The 17,237-nt window shown below is 37.8% G+C and overlaps 1 protein-coding gene and 1 pseudogene across 5 annotated transcripts in view; both read left to right on the top strand.

The window, feature by feature from the left end:
- Window positions 1–17,237, top strand: part of LRRC49 (leucine rich repeat containing 49) — a 149,730-nt gene that overhangs the window by 113,674 nt on the left and 18,819 nt on the right. For all 5 annotated transcript variants that reach the window (XM_047863213.1, XM_047863214.1, XM_047863216.1 and 2 more), the window contains 2 exons: window positions 5,533–5,770; window positions 16,223–16,408. In XM_047863213.1, the coding sequence (XP_047719169.1) occupies window positions 5,533–5,770; window positions 16,223–16,408 (424 nt within the window). The remainder of the gene's footprint in view (window positions 1–5,532; window positions 5,771–16,222; window positions 16,409–17,237) is intronic.
- On the top strand, window positions 6,197–7,500 carry LOC125168251 (3-hydroxyisobutyryl-CoA hydrolase, mitochondrial-like; annotated as a pseudogene).

Raw genomic sequence — 17,237 nt, 5'->3', positions numbered from 1 at the left:
CATCCCAACAAGTACACTCCATAATGTCCATCACCCATTTAACCCAGCACCCCACCAGCAACCCTCACTTTTTTCTCTGTACTTAAGAGTTTCTTACGGTTTGCTTCCCTGTTTTTGTCTTATTTTTCTGTCCCTTCCCCTATGTTCATCTGTATTTCTTAAATTCCACATATGAGTGAAATCATATGATATTTGTCTTTCTCTGACTGACTTATTTTAGTTAGCATAATACACTCTAGTTCCATCCATGTTGTTGCAAATGGCAAGATTTCATTCTTTTTGATTGCTGACTAATATTTCATTGTATATATGTATACCACATCTTCTTTTTCCATTCACCAGTCGATGGACATTTGGCTCTTTCCATGGTTTGCCTATTATTGATAACGATGCTATAAACATTGGGGTGCATTGTACCCTTCAAGTCAGCATTTTTGTATCCTTAGGATAAATACCTAGTAGTAGTATACTACCTAGTATATACTAGTAGTATACTACCTAGTAGTATAATTTCTGGGTCATAGGGTAATTCTATTTTTAATTTTTTGATGAACCTCCATACTGTTTTCCAGAGTGGCTGCACCAGTTTGCATTTCCACCAACAGTGCAAAAGTGTTCCCCTTTCTCTGCATCCTCACCAACATCTGTTGTTTCCTGAGTTGTTCATTTTAGCCATTCTGACAGGTGTGAGGTGATACCTCATTGTAGTTTTGAGTTGTATTTCTCTGATGATGAGTGATGTTGAGCATCTTTTCATGTGTCGGTTGGCCTTCTGGATGTCTTCTTTGGAAAAGTGTCTATTCATGTCTTCTGCTCATTTCTTCACTGGTTATTTGCTTTTTGGGTGTTGAGTTTGATATGTTCTTCATAGATCATAGATGTTGAATGCTAACCCTTTATCCGATATGCCTTTTGCAAATACCTTCTCCCATTCTGTTGGTTGCCTTTTAGTTTTGTTGATTGTTTCCTTCGCTGTGCAGAAGCTTTCTATTTTGATGAGGTCCCAATAGTTCATTTTTTGCTTTTGTTTCTTTTGCCTCTGGAGACATGTGTAGTAAGAAGTTGCTGCAGCTGAGTTTAAAGAGAGGTTGCTGCCTGTTTTCTCCTGTATGATTTTGATAGTTTCCTGTCTCACATTTAGGTCTGTCATCCGTTTTGAATTTATTTTTATGTATTGTGGAAGAAGTGGTCCAGTTTCATTTTTCTGCATGTTGCTGCCCAGTTTTTCCAGCACCATTTGCTGAAGAGACTTTCTTTTTTTCCATTTGATATTCTTTCCTGCTTTGTCAAAGATTAGTTGGCCATACATTTGTGGGTCCATTTCTGGGTTCTCTGTTCTGTTGCATTGATTTTTGTGTCTGTTTTTGTGCTGGTACCATACTGTCTTGATGCTTACAGCTTTGTAATATAGCTTGAAGTCCAGATTTGTGATGCTTCCTGCTTTGGTTTTCTTTTTCAACATTACTTTGGCTATTCATGGTCTTTTTCTGGTTCCATACAAGTTTTAGAATTGTTTGTTCTAGCTCTGTGATGAAGAATGCTGGTGTAATTTTGACAGGAGTTGCATTGAATGTGTAGATTGCTTTGGGCTGTATAGACATCTTAATAATATTTGTTCTTCTAATCCATAAGCATGGAATGTTTCTCCATTTGTTTGTGTCATCTTTAATTTCTGTCGTAAGCTATCTATAATTTTCAGTGTACAGATCTTTTACCTCTTTGGTTAGGTTTATTCCTAGGTATCTTATGGTTTTTGGTTTAATTGTAAATGGGATCAGTTCCTTGATTTCTCTTTCTGCTGCTTATTTATTGGTGTGTAGAAATGCAACTGATTTCTGTACATGGATTTTATATCCTGTGACTTTGCTGAATTCATGTTTCAGCTCTAGCAGTTTTTTGGTGGAGTCTTTTGTGTTTTCCATGTAGAGTATCATGTCACTGGGATGAGTGAAAGTTTGCCTTCCTCCTTGCAAGTGTGGATGTCTTTTATTTCTTTTTATTGTCTGATTGCTGAGGCTAGGACTTCTAGTACTATGTTGAACCATGGTGGTGAGAGTGGATATCCCTGTTGTGCTCCTGACCTTAGGGGGAAAGCTCTTAGTTTTTCCCCTTGAGGATGATTTTAGCTATGGGTCTTTCATATATGGTAAGGGCAAGTACATCTTAATTGATCTTTATATCCCCAGTGCCTATCATAATACCTGACACATAGTAAGCTTGGCAAATAATTTGTTTAATGGGAAGTTGAGGTCATTTCAGTTTAGAAATTATATTTCATGTGTTTATTAAATTAATTCCAGAGTATGATTAGAGCAGTTCTATTTCTGGGACTAGAGGCCAATGAAAGCGAGGAAAGTTTTGAAATATTCAACACATGTCCATGATCTCTATACTGACTGTTTTTATCTATACAGATGAGTTAGTTGCCTATGCCCAAATCCTTAGCACAGTGCCCTATATATAGTGGGCTTTCAGTAAATGTTTGATGAATAAATGAATGAATGAATGAATGAATGAACAAGTGAAGTAATATGTATGTATGTATGTATGTATGTATGTATGTATGACTAAAGATGTGGACATGCCTGCCAAGCATACAAGGAAAGCTGGAAGAACAATCCCCAATGTGTAAACATTTTTAGCAAATTTTCCAAGTCATTTTTTATGCACATCATAAAAAAAACCTGTTCCCCAAAGAACAGATTCCTCTACTCTACATTGGCCAGAGTTTGAGGCTAAGTTCAAGCCTCATTCAGATAATAACTGAAGTGGGTTAGATATTCTATGACCTGATTAACAGGTGCTACATTTTCTGTTGACAAGGATGAACCTTTATGTAGCACAGAAAAGTTGCCATTTGTTTTTTTTACAGAATGCCCACGTGAGAAGTTGGAAATGACTTCTCCTTTCTTTTGTAACCATATTGCTGTTTTGCTGAGTCTACACTTATTAATTATTTCACTTATTTTCCCAACAGTTTGCTTGACAGATCTTTATACAAAATAAATAATTCCTTTCTGATGCAAGACTTATCCTGGAGCTTATGTTCTTTAACTTTTAATCATATGGAAAAGAAAAGAAAGTCAAAACACTTCCAAATATACAACAGAGAATAATACTGCTTTTCAAAGGATTTATTCATGTTTATGGTATATACGTCAGATTCCCCATCATTTTTACATTAAAATGAACTTAGTTTGCTGGGTATCGTGGCATTAATGTAGGCATCATGACATTAACTAACTAGTTTGCTGGGGTTTTTTTTCTTGCCTTGCCCTTACTTCTTCAGTATTTGCCTTTGCCTCACCCAAGAAAACCTGCTAACCCTTATTCTGTATCTGTATCACTGATTCTGCCCCTTTGCTCAAATCACACCTTATAGTCAGAACATCCTTCATAAGATTCAATAGATAGTCATTAAAAATTTTTAATTGTCTCACTTCATTAATTCATGCAAGAGATATTTATTGACCACAACATGTGCTAGGAGCTGCATTAGTTGATAGAGCTACTAATGTGACAAAGTTGGAGCCCTCAAGAATCACGGTGTTTGGTAAGAGAGACAGGCAAGTAAGCAGCTAATTGCCATGCAGTGTGGTAAGTGCTGTAACAGGGGTATGCACTCTTTACAGCAAGCCTTCTGTGTTTTAGTGGCAGTGAAATACAACTCCTTTCCTTTCCTTATTCCAGAAATGATTGTATGCTTTACATAGCTCAGCCCAAAGCTATCACACAAAGCCCAACGTAAGGAGCTCTTAACTCCACCTGGTTTTTGTTCTGTTATCATCCCTTACCTTTATAGGATTTATCATCTAAGATTATTCACATACTACTGCTTATTGAATGTCTTACTGCTGTCATATAATAATCATTGTTTCAAGGACCAGAGTGGCAGAAATTAAGCCTCTTTGTATTTTCTTGCTTGTATATTCACTTAGAATTGACTGATGTTATTACCCAGCTTGTTACTATAGACACAGATGTGTTAGAAGTTAACTGGTGCCTCTGAAAAAGTACACATAAGTCCAGTAAAATATAATAAGCCAACAAGGTTAATGGTTTGTTAGTCTTCCCTTCCCCTGTCAGCATTATCAAATGTGAAGATCTTTAATAATTCATTTATTCAATATACACGGTGCAACACCCACTGCCGGGCCCCAAAGATGAGAAAATTGTCTTTAGCTTCAAAGAATTCACTGATCAAGAAGGCAAATTGTAAGCATATAATTATGATATAGTATGACTAATGATATATTGGAGGAGTATACAGAAGTTAATAGGAGCACAAAGGAAGACAAAGCACTAATATTAGCAGGGGCAAATAAATACTGCCTGAGAACAAAAATAGCAGAATGAAAACACATGGAACAAAAGCCAAGCGTTGTTTGACTTTTGAGATTGGGTAAAATAAATAGTTATGTCTCTATTCACAAATCCAAAAATTTGAATTGGATTGAGCTACTTCTTGTCTTCTCTGGCTAACATTTGGGTACCTTTTACAGAAAATGTGGCTCCTGCTTTGGAAATAGTAACAATTCTCATATTCAGTAGAGTACGTGAAGTGATTTTATGTGTATCATACATATGTGTGTGTATGTGTGTATATATATATATATATATATACACACAGAGATATTAAATAGTGGATTGTTTTTCATTATTTTTCATTTCAAAATGGGGAGGATATTGTCATTAATTTTACTGCTTATAATTTTAGTATACAATTACAAATTTTCAAACAACATTGAAGTATTCAAAAGTAGAAAGTCAAACTTACTCCTTAATCTAACTTCTGAGAGGTAAACTATTGTTAGCAGTAATTATATGTCTTCCCAGGTGTTTTATAAATTTATTTTTATATTATATGGTTCTTAATATAGAAAAAGTGTTCTGTAAAATGTGGGGGGTTTTTCCCAGCCACTCAGTGGGATAGTTTATAGATTAGGAAAACGTATTTGTTCTAACGTGAAAAGATATCCGTGATATACTAAATCAATTGTTTTAAAACTCCATAAGATGTCAGTTATCTTTAACTGATATAAATAATTTGGGTTTAAAGTGTTATTTTTTATTCACTTGTGCCTCTTTTTGAATTAAAATATATAACCAGAAGAATGCAAAACTTCTAGATATTCTTTTGAAAGTCTTTGGTGCCCTGGGGCTAATTATTGAAACAACGAAAAATGAACATAAAATTTCCAAGTTCACATACCTTTTTCAACAGATTTTCATTGGCTCTTCTTTACTTTGCATGATAAGACTTTCATTTAAAATTGTGTGTTGCTGGGGCGCCTGGGTGGCTCAGTCGGTTAAGCGTCCGACTTCGGCTCAGGTCATGATCTCACGGTCCGGGAGTTCGAGCCCCGCCTCGGGCTCTGTGCTGACAGCTCAGAGCCTGGAGCCTGTTTCAGATTCTGTGTCTCCCTCTCTCTGACCCTCCCCCGTTCATGCTCTGTCTCTCTCTGTCTCAAAAATAAATAAACGTTAAAAAAAAATTAAAAAAAAAATAAAATTGTGTGTTGCATTTTCCAGGTCTCTAGACTCAGGACTTACCAGCGCTTTACAAGGTTTATCTGTCACAGACACATACCTTGTTGAAGTGGACGGGGACACACTTTCCCTCTATGGCTCAGGAGCACTGGAGTCTCTAGATCGGAATTGGAGTGTTCAAACGGCAGGAATGGTGACAACCGTGTCCTTCACTTTCATAGAATTTGATGAAATCGTCCAAGTGCTTCCAAAATTGAAGATGAAGTTTCCTAATTCTCTGGTAAACATTCTCTTTTAGTAGCATATTTGAATTATCCCCGGTCATGACTTGTGTGTTCAGGCCAAAGGCCTGTCTTAACTTTTATGTATGCAGTTTCTATCTGGTGGGGAGACTAAGCTCTTGATTTTCTGGATCTGGGATTTAAATCAGTATTCATGAATGGCTTTGCAATTTTCTGTTAATATTGGAAATTGTCTCTCTATAAAATTATCCTTTGTGGAGTATAAAGGACTAATACAATTTTATTCAAACCATATACTTCTCCTTTATAAAGCATTCAGCAGGACCTCACCTAATCCTATATTATGTATTCATGTATTGTACCTAGTATCAATGGGACATGTACATTTATGTATGATTATTACAGTAGTCCCCTTACAAACATTTAAAATAATTTTAGACTTCAGGCTCGTGAGTGTCTTTGCCATGGGGCTGCGGGAGGTGTGGAGGCTCATGTCCAGGTTTAATTCACCCAAAAGGGCTAATATCATACTGAAACTTTTGGGAGGACACAGCGAGAAGACCGCCTGTTGTGAACCAGGAAGAGGGACTTCATGAGACTGAATCTGCAGGTGCCTTGATCTTGGACCTCCAGCCTCTAGGGTTAGAATGTCTAGTCACACGGATGCAGTAGGAAAAGTACAATTGGAAAGAAAACGTCGTGCAGGAGCGATAACGCTAAACAGACCAAAGTTCCTAAATGCACTGAATCTTAATATGATGTGGCAAATTTATCCACAGCTAAGGAATTGGGAACAAGATTCCAAAACTGTCCTGATCATTATTTATAATGATTATAATGATCATTCCATTTATTATAGTGGAAAGGCTTTCTGTGCTGGGGTGATATCAGAGTGATCTCAGAAGGTGGTAAGGCAAACCAGAAGATAGCTCAAGATTTCTTTAGAGAAAAATATATGCTGAACAATCCATTGGTTCTTGCCAGAAACCATATGTTGCACTTATTCGTGGCATCACAGGGGGTGGGGGAGTTGGTCTCTCAGTTCATGGGCAATTCCAAGCGGCTACTGAAAAGTCTCTCTTTGTGATGCCGGAAATAGCAATTTAATAGCGATTAACCAATTGCTGTTTGAACTATTCCCTGATGTGGGTGGAGGTTATTTCTTGCCATGACTTCAAGGAAAACTTGGTTACTTCCTTGCATTAACAGGATTCGGGCTGAAGGGAAGAGATACATACACCGCAGGAATTGCGACACACATTGTGGATTCTGAAAAGTTGGCATGTTAGAAGATTTGTTAGCCCTTAAATCTCCTTCAAAAGAAAATATTGCAGATGTCTTAGAGGTTACCATACAAAGTCCAAGACTGATCAAGACAAGTCTTTTATACTTGAGGACCACATGGACAAAATAAACAGTTGGTTCTTGGCCAATAGTGTGGAACAGGATATTGAAAATTTACAGCAAGATAGTCCATCTTTTGCCTTAGAACAGTTGAAGGTAATTAATAAAATGTCTCCAGCATCCCTAAATATCACACTAAGGCAACTCATGGAGGGGTCTTCAAAGACCTTGCAAGAAGTATTAACTCTGGAATATCAGTTGAGTCAAGCTTGTGCGGGAAGCCATGGCTTTCATGAAGGTGTTAGGGCAGTTTTACTCGATAAAGACCAGAGACCAAAGTGGAAACCAGCTGATCTAAAAGAAGTTACTGATGAAGATTTGAATAATCACTTAATCTCTGGGAAGTAACAATTTGAAATTTTAAGGTAACTAGATTTTTTTTAATGTTTATTTTTTTGAGAGAGAGAGTGAGTAGAGGAGGAGCAGGAAGAGATCAGGACAGAGGATCTGAAGCAGTCTCTGTGCTGACAGCAGAGAGCCCAATATGGGGCTTGAACCCATGAACCCTGAGATCATGACCCAAGCTCAAGTTGGACACTTAACTGACTGAGCCACCCAGGTGCCCCTTAAGGTGACTAGATTTTTAAGGGATTATTCTGGAGCAGGTGTTGGCAAACCTATGGCACATGGGCCACATCTGGCCTGCTGCCTGTTATTTATTTTTCCACAAGCTAAGAATGATTTCTGAATTTTTAAATGGTTGGGGGAAGAAATCAAAGACGAATATTTCATAACATGTGGAAACGACATGAAATTCAAATATTGTCCATAAAGAAAGCTTCATTGGAACATAGCTATACTCATTTCTTTACATATTGTCTACGGCTGCTTTGAGTAGTTGCAGCAGAGACTGTAAGGCTTGCAAAGCCTAAAATATTTACTATGTAAGCCTTTTCAGAAAATTGTCAACACCTGCTTTATAAGATGGGAAAATCTGAAGTTCTTTAGAGATTATTGAGTTGAAATATCTAATTGAAATGGGAACCTTATCTTTTGGCTTTGGGTAGTAGTTCATGCATGGATTAAATAAACCTATGTATAGATTATTTTTTAAAAAATAATAATTTTAGTAGCTCATTAAAATTAGTTTGAGAAAGGGAATATGGTGGAGTAGGAAGATTCTAAGTTCACCTTGTCTCATGGATACAAGTAGACAACACCCACATCAGTGTAAATAACCCAGAAAACAACCTGAAGACTGGCAGAACAGATTATCCACAACTAAATGTAAAAAAGAGGCTACACTGAAGAGGGTTGGAAGGGCAGAGACAGGTTGGGAGATGAACAAACCTGTGGGACTGTCCATGGGAGAGGAGAGGAGCAGACCCCCATGCCAGGCACCCAGGCATGGAGGCCCCACACTAGGAGACGAATCCCTATAACATTTGGCTTTGAAAACCAGAGGGGCCTAACTCTGGGTTCTTACAATCAGTGGGCCTTAATACCTATAAATTTAAAAACCAGCAGGCATAGGGTACCTGGGTGGCTCAGTCGGTTAAGCGTCCGACTCCCGATTTTGGCTCAGGTCATGAACTCACTGTTAGTAGGATTGAGCCCCACATGGTGTAGAGCCTGCTTGGGATTCTCTCTCTCCCTCTCTCTCTGCCCCTCCCCTGCTTACACTCTCTGTCTCTCAAAATAAATAAACTTTAAAAACCAGCGGGTGTGGCTCTGGAAGAGCCAGAGGGCTAGAGGAAACGGAGTTCCCACCCTTAAAGAGACAGCACAACAAACAGTCCTACTGATATACAACATAGAAGCAGCAGTTCGAAAAATTCCCGGGATACACGGGGAAGATTTGTTTACTAGTGTCAGAACATGTGCTGGAGGGGCAGGGATTTTTTGGAGACCTTTCCAAGACCACAAGAGCAGGCAGGTGCCATTTCCCATCCCCCACCCCACAGCCTAGATACACAGACACCTGCAGGAACTAGTGCAACACCAGCACTCTCCACCTAGCTTGTGAGCAGTGTGCCCCATCCCCACGTGCTTCTACAAACATGCCCCCTCCATCCTGGCCTGGGCAGGAGGTATCCTGGGTGGCTGCCTCTCCCCTCCTGTAGTGGATGGATGCAGACCTTGCTGGCACCATATGCCCTCCACCTGCAGTCTCCTATAGACCTGCCCCCTTCCGATACACCCTTGGCCAGAGCCCATCCAAAGTGGTACCTCAAGCCTGGCACTGTGCAAGCGGCCTCGAAAGGGGCCAACACCACTCCAAAGTGACTCCTGCCCTGGGGAGAGGGGAGGATAACCACACAGCAGTCTGACTGCGGCCCCAGCAATAGGCTGGGGTCAGATATCGAGTCTGACTGTAGGCCTTGACCACCAATGAAAGCTTCTCAGGGGACAACACAGAGAAAGTGCCCAGCAGTTCAGTGCTACTGCATCTCTGGCAAACACCTAGTCTGACTCAACTCAAGCCAAGGCGGCCCCCAGACTGGCCCGCTAACAACACAGGGACCAAATCCTGCCCACAACAAAGAGAGCCATTGCAGATGACTGGACTAAAGGCAAACACAGCTCAGCCACAACAGTAGATTGTACGAAGCACACGTAGGAGACACCTCTGAAGCACCAGGTTCTGGTGAACAGGAGACATTCTTTTGCAGGGCACTATAGGACCTCTTCTTCGTAAGGCCACTACTTTCAAGAGCAGAAGATGTAACTGACTTTCCCAACACATGGGAAAAAGCACAGAGAGTTAGACAAAATGAAGAGACAGAGGAATACATCCCAAATAAAAGAACAGGACGAAATCACAAAAGAGCTAAGTAAAGTGGAGATAAGTAATGAGCCTGATAGAGAATTTTAAGTAAAGATACTCACTGGACTTAAGAGTGGAGGACCTCAGTAAGACCCTCAACAAAGAAAGAAAAAACATTTAAAGAGAACCAATCAGAAATACATAACTCAATAATTGAAATTAAAAATACACTAGATGGAATAAATAGTAGGCTAGAGGAAGCAGAAGAATGGATCAGTGACCTGGAGGACACAGTAATGGAAACCAAGCAAGAGAATAGGGGAGAGAAAAATAATAATAAAAAATGAAGACAGACTAAACAGACTAAGGGAACTCAGCTACACCATCAAGCATAACTTCCACACAATAGGGACCCCAGAAAAGGAAGAAAGAGAAAAGGGGGCAGAAGGAAACAAATCCAGATCCAGGAGGCACAGAGAGCCCACAATCAAATCAACCCAAGGAGGTCCACAGCAAGGCACATAGTAATTAAGATGGCAAAAAGTAGTGATAAATACACAATTTTAAAAGCAACAGAAAAGGAAACAGTTACACAGAAGGGAAATGAGCTGATTTTTCAGCATAAACTTTGCAGGTTAGAAGGGAGTGGCATTATATATTCAAAGTGCTAAAAGAAAAAAACATGCAACCAAGAATATTCTATCCAGCAAGGCTATCATTCATAATAGAAGGAGAGACAAAGAATTTCCCAGACAAACAAAAGTTAGAAGAATTCATCATCACTACACCAGCCCTACAAGAAATGTTAAAGGGGGTCTCTTTGAGTGGAATGGAAAGACTAAAAGCAGGAGTAAGAAAAGTAGAAAGCACAAAAGCAATAAAATTAAGTATATCTATAAAAATCAGTCAAAGGATTCACAAAAGGATGTAATGTATGACACAATATTCCTAAAATGTGGAAAGGAGAGGAGTAAAAATTTAGTGTTTTTATAATAGGTTCACACTTAAGCAGCTGTCAACTTAAAAAGACTGCTATATGCATAAGATGTTACATGTAAATCTAATGGTAACCGCAAATCAAAAACCTGAAATAGATATGCAAAAAATAAAGAGAAAGCCAAGTGTATCACTAAAGAAAGTTAGCAAACTGTGAGAGAAAAGAACAAGAGAAGAAAGGAACAGAGAACTACTAAAACAACCATAAAACATGCAACAAAATGGCAACAAGTACATACCTATCAATAATTACTTTGAATGTAAATGGACCACGTTCTAATCAAAAGATATAGGGTGATGGAATGGACAAAAAAGCAAGACCCATCTAAATGCTGCCTACAGGAGAGTCATTTTAGACCTAAAGACACATGCAGATTGAAAGTGAAGGGATGGAAATGCATGTATCATGCAAATGGAAGTGAAAAGAAAGCTGGAGTAGCAATACTTATATAAAACAAAATAGACTTTAAAACAAAGACTGTAACAAGAGACAAAGAAGGATACTATATAATAATAAAGGGAACAAGAATACATAATAATTGCAAATATTTATGCACCCAACATGAAAGCACCCATATGCATAAAGCAGCTAAAAACAAATATAAAGGAAATAATTGATAGTAATCCAATAACATTAGGGGGCTTTAACACCCACTTGCATCAGTGGATACATCAACCAAATAGGAAATCAACGAGGAAAAAGTGGCTTTGAAGGACACATTGGACCAGATCCGTCTAACAAATGTATTCAAAACATTCCATCCTAAACAGCAGAGTGTACATTCTTTTCAAGTGCACATGAAACATTCCCTGGAATAGGTCACATATTAGGCCACTTCAGCAAATTCAAAAAGACTGACATCATACCATGCATCTTTTCTTTTCTTTTTCTTTTTTTAATGTTTATTTATTTTCAACAGAGAGAGAGAGAGAGAGAGAGAGAGCATGAGCAGGGGAGGGACAAAGAGGAAGGGAGACACAGAATCCGAAGCAGGCTCCAGGCTCTGAGCTGTCAGCACAGAGCCCGACGCGGGGCTCGAACTCACAGTCTGCAAGATCATGACCTGAGCTGAAGTCAGATGCTCAACCAACTGAGCCACCCAGGCACCCCATCCATGCATCTTTTCTGATCACAACACTGTGAAACTAGAAATCAACCACAAGAAAAAATCAGGAAAGAACACAAGTACATGGAGATTAAATAACATGCTACTAAACAGTGAATGGGTCAGCCAAGAAATCAGAGCGGAAATGAAAAAATACATGGAAGTAAATGAAAATGAAAGCACCATGGTCCAAAATCCTTAGGATGCAGCAAAAGCTATTCTAAGAGGGAAGTTTAGAGCAATAGAGCCTACCTCAAGAAGCAAGAAAAATCTCGAACAACCTAATCTTACACCTAAAGAAGCTAGAAAAAGAACAAACAAAACCCAAAACCAGTAGAAGGAAGGAAATAATAAAGAATAGAGCAGACATACATGAAATAGAAACAAAAAGCAATAGTACAGATCAATGAAACCAGGAGCTGGTTCTTTGAAAAGATCAACAAAATTAATAAACCTTTAGCCAGATTCATGAGAGAGAGAGAGAGAGAGAGAGAGAGAGAGAGAGAGGATTCAAAATCAGAAATGAAAGAGAAGAACTAACTACTGACACCACAGAAATACAAAGGATTATAAGAGACTATTGTGAAAAATTATATGCCAACAAACTGGACAACGTAGGAGAAATGTATAAATTCCTAAAAGCATATAAACTACCAAAACTGAATCAAGAAGAAATAGAAAGTTTGAACAGATTGATTACCAGCAATGACATCGAATCAGTAATCAAAACCTTCCAACAAACAAAAGTCCAGGACCAGACAGCTTCACAGGTGAATTCTACCAAACATTTAAAGAAGAGTGAATACCTGTTCTTCTCAAACTATTTCAAAAAGTAGAAGAGAAAAGAAGGCTTCCAAGTTCATTCTATGAGGACAGCATTATCCTGATGCCAAAACCAGATAAAATCACTACAAAAAGAGTTACAGACCAATATCTCTGCTGAACATAGATGCAAAAACGCTCAACAAAATACTAGTAAATCACATCCAACAATACATTAAAAAAATCATTCACCACAATCAAGTGGGATTCATTCCCAGGATGCAAGAGTGGTTTAATATTTGCAAATCAATCAACATGATACATCACATCAACAAGAGAGAGGATAAAAATCATATGATCATTTCAATAGATGTAGATAAACCATTTGACAGAGTATAATATCCATTCATGATAAAAATCCTCTCTCAGTGAGGTCTCAGGATACAAAATCAATATATAGAAATCCATTACATTTCCATACTCTAATAATGAAGTAGCAGAAAGAAATTAAGAAAACAGCCCCATTTACAGTGGCACCAAGAATAATAGAATACCTAGAAATAACCAAGGTGAAAGACCTGTACTCTGAAAACTCATTCATGAAGGAAATTGAAGATGACACAAAGAAATGGAAAGATATTCTGTGCTAATGGATTGGAAGAACAAATATTGTTTAAATGTTCATACTATCCAAAGCAATCTACAGTTTTAATGCGATCCCTATCAAAATACCACAAGCATTTTTCACCGATCTAGAACAGACAATCCCAAAATTTGTATGGAACCACAAAAAAACCCGAATAGCCAAAGCAGTCTTGAAAAAGAAGAACAAAACTAGAGGTATCACAATCCCAGATTTCAAGATATACTACCAAGCTGTAGTAATCAAAGCAGTATGGTACTGGCACAAAAAATAGGTACATAGATCAGTGGAACAGAATAGAGAGTCCAGAAATAAGCCCACGATTATATAGTCCATTAATCTTCAACAAAGGAGACAAGAATATGCAATGGAAAAAAGACAGTCTTTTCAACAAATGTTGTTGGGAAAACTAGAAAGCTACACGCAAAAGAATGAAACTGGACCACTTTCTTACACCACACACAAAAATAAACTCAAAATGGATTAAGTACCTAAATGTGAGACCTGAAACCAAAAAAATCCTAGAACAGAACAAAGGTAGTAACTTCATTAACATCAGCCAAAGCAACATCTTTCTAGATATGTCTTCTGAGGCAAGGGAAACAAAAGCAAAAATAAATTATTGAGAATACTTAAAAAATAAAAATCTGCACAACAAAGGAAACAATCAATAAAACTAAAAGGCAATCTACCAAATGGAATAGATATTTGCAAATGGGTCAGTATCCCAAATGTATAAAGAACTTCTACAACTCAACACCTAAAATAATCTAATTTAAAAATGGGCAGAAGACATGAACAGACATTTCTCCAAAGAAGACATACTGATGATGGTCAACAGACACATGAAAAGATGCTCAACATCACTCATCATCAAGGAAATGCAAGCCAAAAACACGATGAGATACCACCTCACAGCTGTCAGAATGGTTAAAATAAAAAACACGAGAAACCAGGGCATCTGGGTGGCTCAGTCGGTTGGGCATCTGATTCTTGATTTTGGTTCAGGTCACGATCTCGGTTCATGAGATTCAGCCCCACATCAGGCTCTGTGCCGATAGCACAGAGCTGCTTGGGGTTCTCTCTCTCCTTCTCTTTCTGCCCCTCCCCTGTTCATGTTCTCTACTTTCTCTCAAAATAAATAAATAAACATTGAAAAAAAACCACAAGAAACAAGTGTGGAGAGTATATGGAGGAAAAGGCACCTTTGTGCACTGTTGGGGGGCATGCAAACTGGTGTAGCCACTGTGGAAAACAGTATGGAGGTTCCTCCGAAAATTAAAAATATACGTATGCTACCATCCAGTAATTGCACTACTAGGTATTTACACAAAGATTACAAAAACATGTTGGGGCCCCTGGGTGGCTCAGTTGGTTGAGCGTCCAACTTTGGCTCGAGTCATGATCTCATGGCTCGTGAATTCAAGCCCCACATAAGGCTTGCTGCTGTCAGTGCAGAGCCTGCTTTGGATCCTTTGTCCTCCTCTCTCTGCTCCTTCCCCACTTATGCTCTCTTTCTCTCAAAAATAAACATTTAAAAGAAAAAGAATACAAAAAAGATTAATCTGAAGAGACACGTGCACCCCTATGTTTATTGCAGCATTATTTACAATAACAAAACTATGGAAGCAGCCCAAGTATCCATCCATAGATGAATGGGTAAAGAAGATGTTATGTGTATCTCTAATATATATATAAATACATACATACATACGTACAATGGGATATTATTCAGCCATAAGAAGAATGAAATCTTGCCATTTGCAACAATACGAATGGCTCTAGAGGATAAAATGAAATAAGTCAGAGAAGGACATACCATATGATTTCACTCATATGTGGAATTTCAGAAACAAAGGAAAAAAGAGACCAAGCCAAAAAAGACTCTTAACTATGGAGAACAAACTTATTGTTGCCAGGGGGGAGGTGGGTGGGATGGGTAAAATAGGTGATGGGGATTAAGAGTACAATTATCATGATGAGCACTGAGTAATGTATAGAACTGTTGAATCACTGTATTGCACACCTGAAACTAATATAACACTGTATGTTAACTATACTGGAATTAAAAATTTTTAAAAATTATTGAAAAATTAGCTTTTTCCAGTTTTTCCAATTAGCTTTCTGTCGTACTATTGCATTATTTATTAGTATCTATTTGCAGAAACTGTGAGTTCTTCCTTGAATTTTTATTATTGTTATATTTTCCTCTGTTAGCCAAGTGATTTCCCTCACCTCTCCTTTTATAGTGACTTTTTCTTTTGCCACATCATCCTCCCTAAAGAATACAGATAGAAGTGGAGACTATATGTTTAAAAAAAAACATCCAATTTCACAGAAAGAACATTTACATTAGCATTTCCATTTTAGTGATTTTCTTTTCCCATAGCCAATTGAACTAGCCTGCATAGTGATTAGCAAAATACAGGTAATAATGAATAGCTGGTTCTTTTCAGAAACATTGTGAGCCCTATATTTTTAAAGCTTTGCAAGTTTTATTTCTAATCTTTCCTTTGTAGACTTAATTCAGTGTAAAGCATGTAAAATCTTTGTAATGCCTAAAGGTCTGGATTATTGAATATTTATATAATTTTAAGAATCTTAGTTTGCTAGTATGTAGGGAATGTCCTTTGCAGATAGGAAATCACACAGAATTCAGTACTGTGTGGATTAATGGATTCCATCAACAATGCATCAGATGGATTTAAATTATGTAAGTTTAGTAGATTCAGTTGATTGAATGCAATTGAAAACGTTAGCTAAGCCCAAAGTTTACAGATTACTTGGGGGAATGATCAGTGAAGCTTTAATGTTAGCATTTTAAGGCGGTTAAATTCAATGTTCAGCTTTTCTGTGTGTTTTATCTTTGTAGCACCTTAAATTCAAGGAAACAAATCTTGTAATGCTGCAGCAATTTAATGCACTAGCTCAACTCCGCCGCGTCGACCAGTTGACAATTGATCCTCAAGGAAATCCAGTTGTCAATTTTACACTCTGGAAATACTATGTACTGTTTAGGCTGAGCCATTTTAGTATGCAGAAAATAAACGGGACAGAGGTAAGCTAAACATAAGTCAACTGTAGAATTAATATTCCCTTTTAAGGAAAACAGTCATAAAAATGGGCAGGAATTTCAGTAACCACGATAGAACTTTTGAAAAATATTGTGGGTTTTTTTCCCCAAATCTTGACATTTACAATGTCAGAGAGCTAAAAATCTATCAAAAAAACTTCGAAAACACTAGACAGACTTTAAAAATAGCAACCAAATCATGGTGAATAGCAAATACTTTTACTGTTGTTTGAAAGTACTTGAGAAGTAAAATGTTGGTGGGATAACTTAAAAAAAGTTTAAAAGAACACTTATGTCAAAGTGTTTTACAGGCTGCCTGGCATGTAAGAAGGATGGAGAAGTGGGAAAGTAATACCCAAATGTCAGCTGGTAAGGGTCATAGTAGAGGAAGGGGGGAGTAAAGGGATGAAAAGAAGAGAATATACACAGGGAAAGAAGAATGATTTTAAAAAGAAACAATGAGAAGGAGAAATAGGCAAGGAGGAAAGGTAAAAGAGGAGGAAGTAAACATGACAGAAAAAGGAAATAAACCAAGCGTATGTAAATGTCTGGACTGCTTTTTAATAGTCTGTAACAGCTGCCTGTGGATAACTTGCACTGGATAACTCAGGCCTGGAATATTTTTAGTGAAAAGCTATTTTTCAGATTGATTCTGCTAAGCTTGCCACAAGATTAATCTTCCTTTTACCCAAAGACCGTGTTCTCTAACAATTATTTTGGAAGACAAGAGAGAAACTGGGGTTCTTCCTCTACTGAGGAATTCCTGAACTGAATATAAATAATCCTCCAAAGGAAGACAATCTCTCTATGCTGT

The sequence above is a fragment of the Prionailurus viverrinus genome, chromosome B3, assembly GCF_022837055.1.
Source record: "Prionailurus viverrinus isolate Anna chromosome B3, UM_Priviv_1.0, whole genome shotgun sequence".
Taxonomy (NCBI): Eukaryota; Metazoa; Chordata; class Mammalia; order Carnivora; family Felidae; genus Prionailurus; species Prionailurus viverrinus.
The sequence above is the reverse complement of the archived record's forward strand: the minus strand, read 5'-3'. Positions and strand labels throughout refer to the sequence as shown.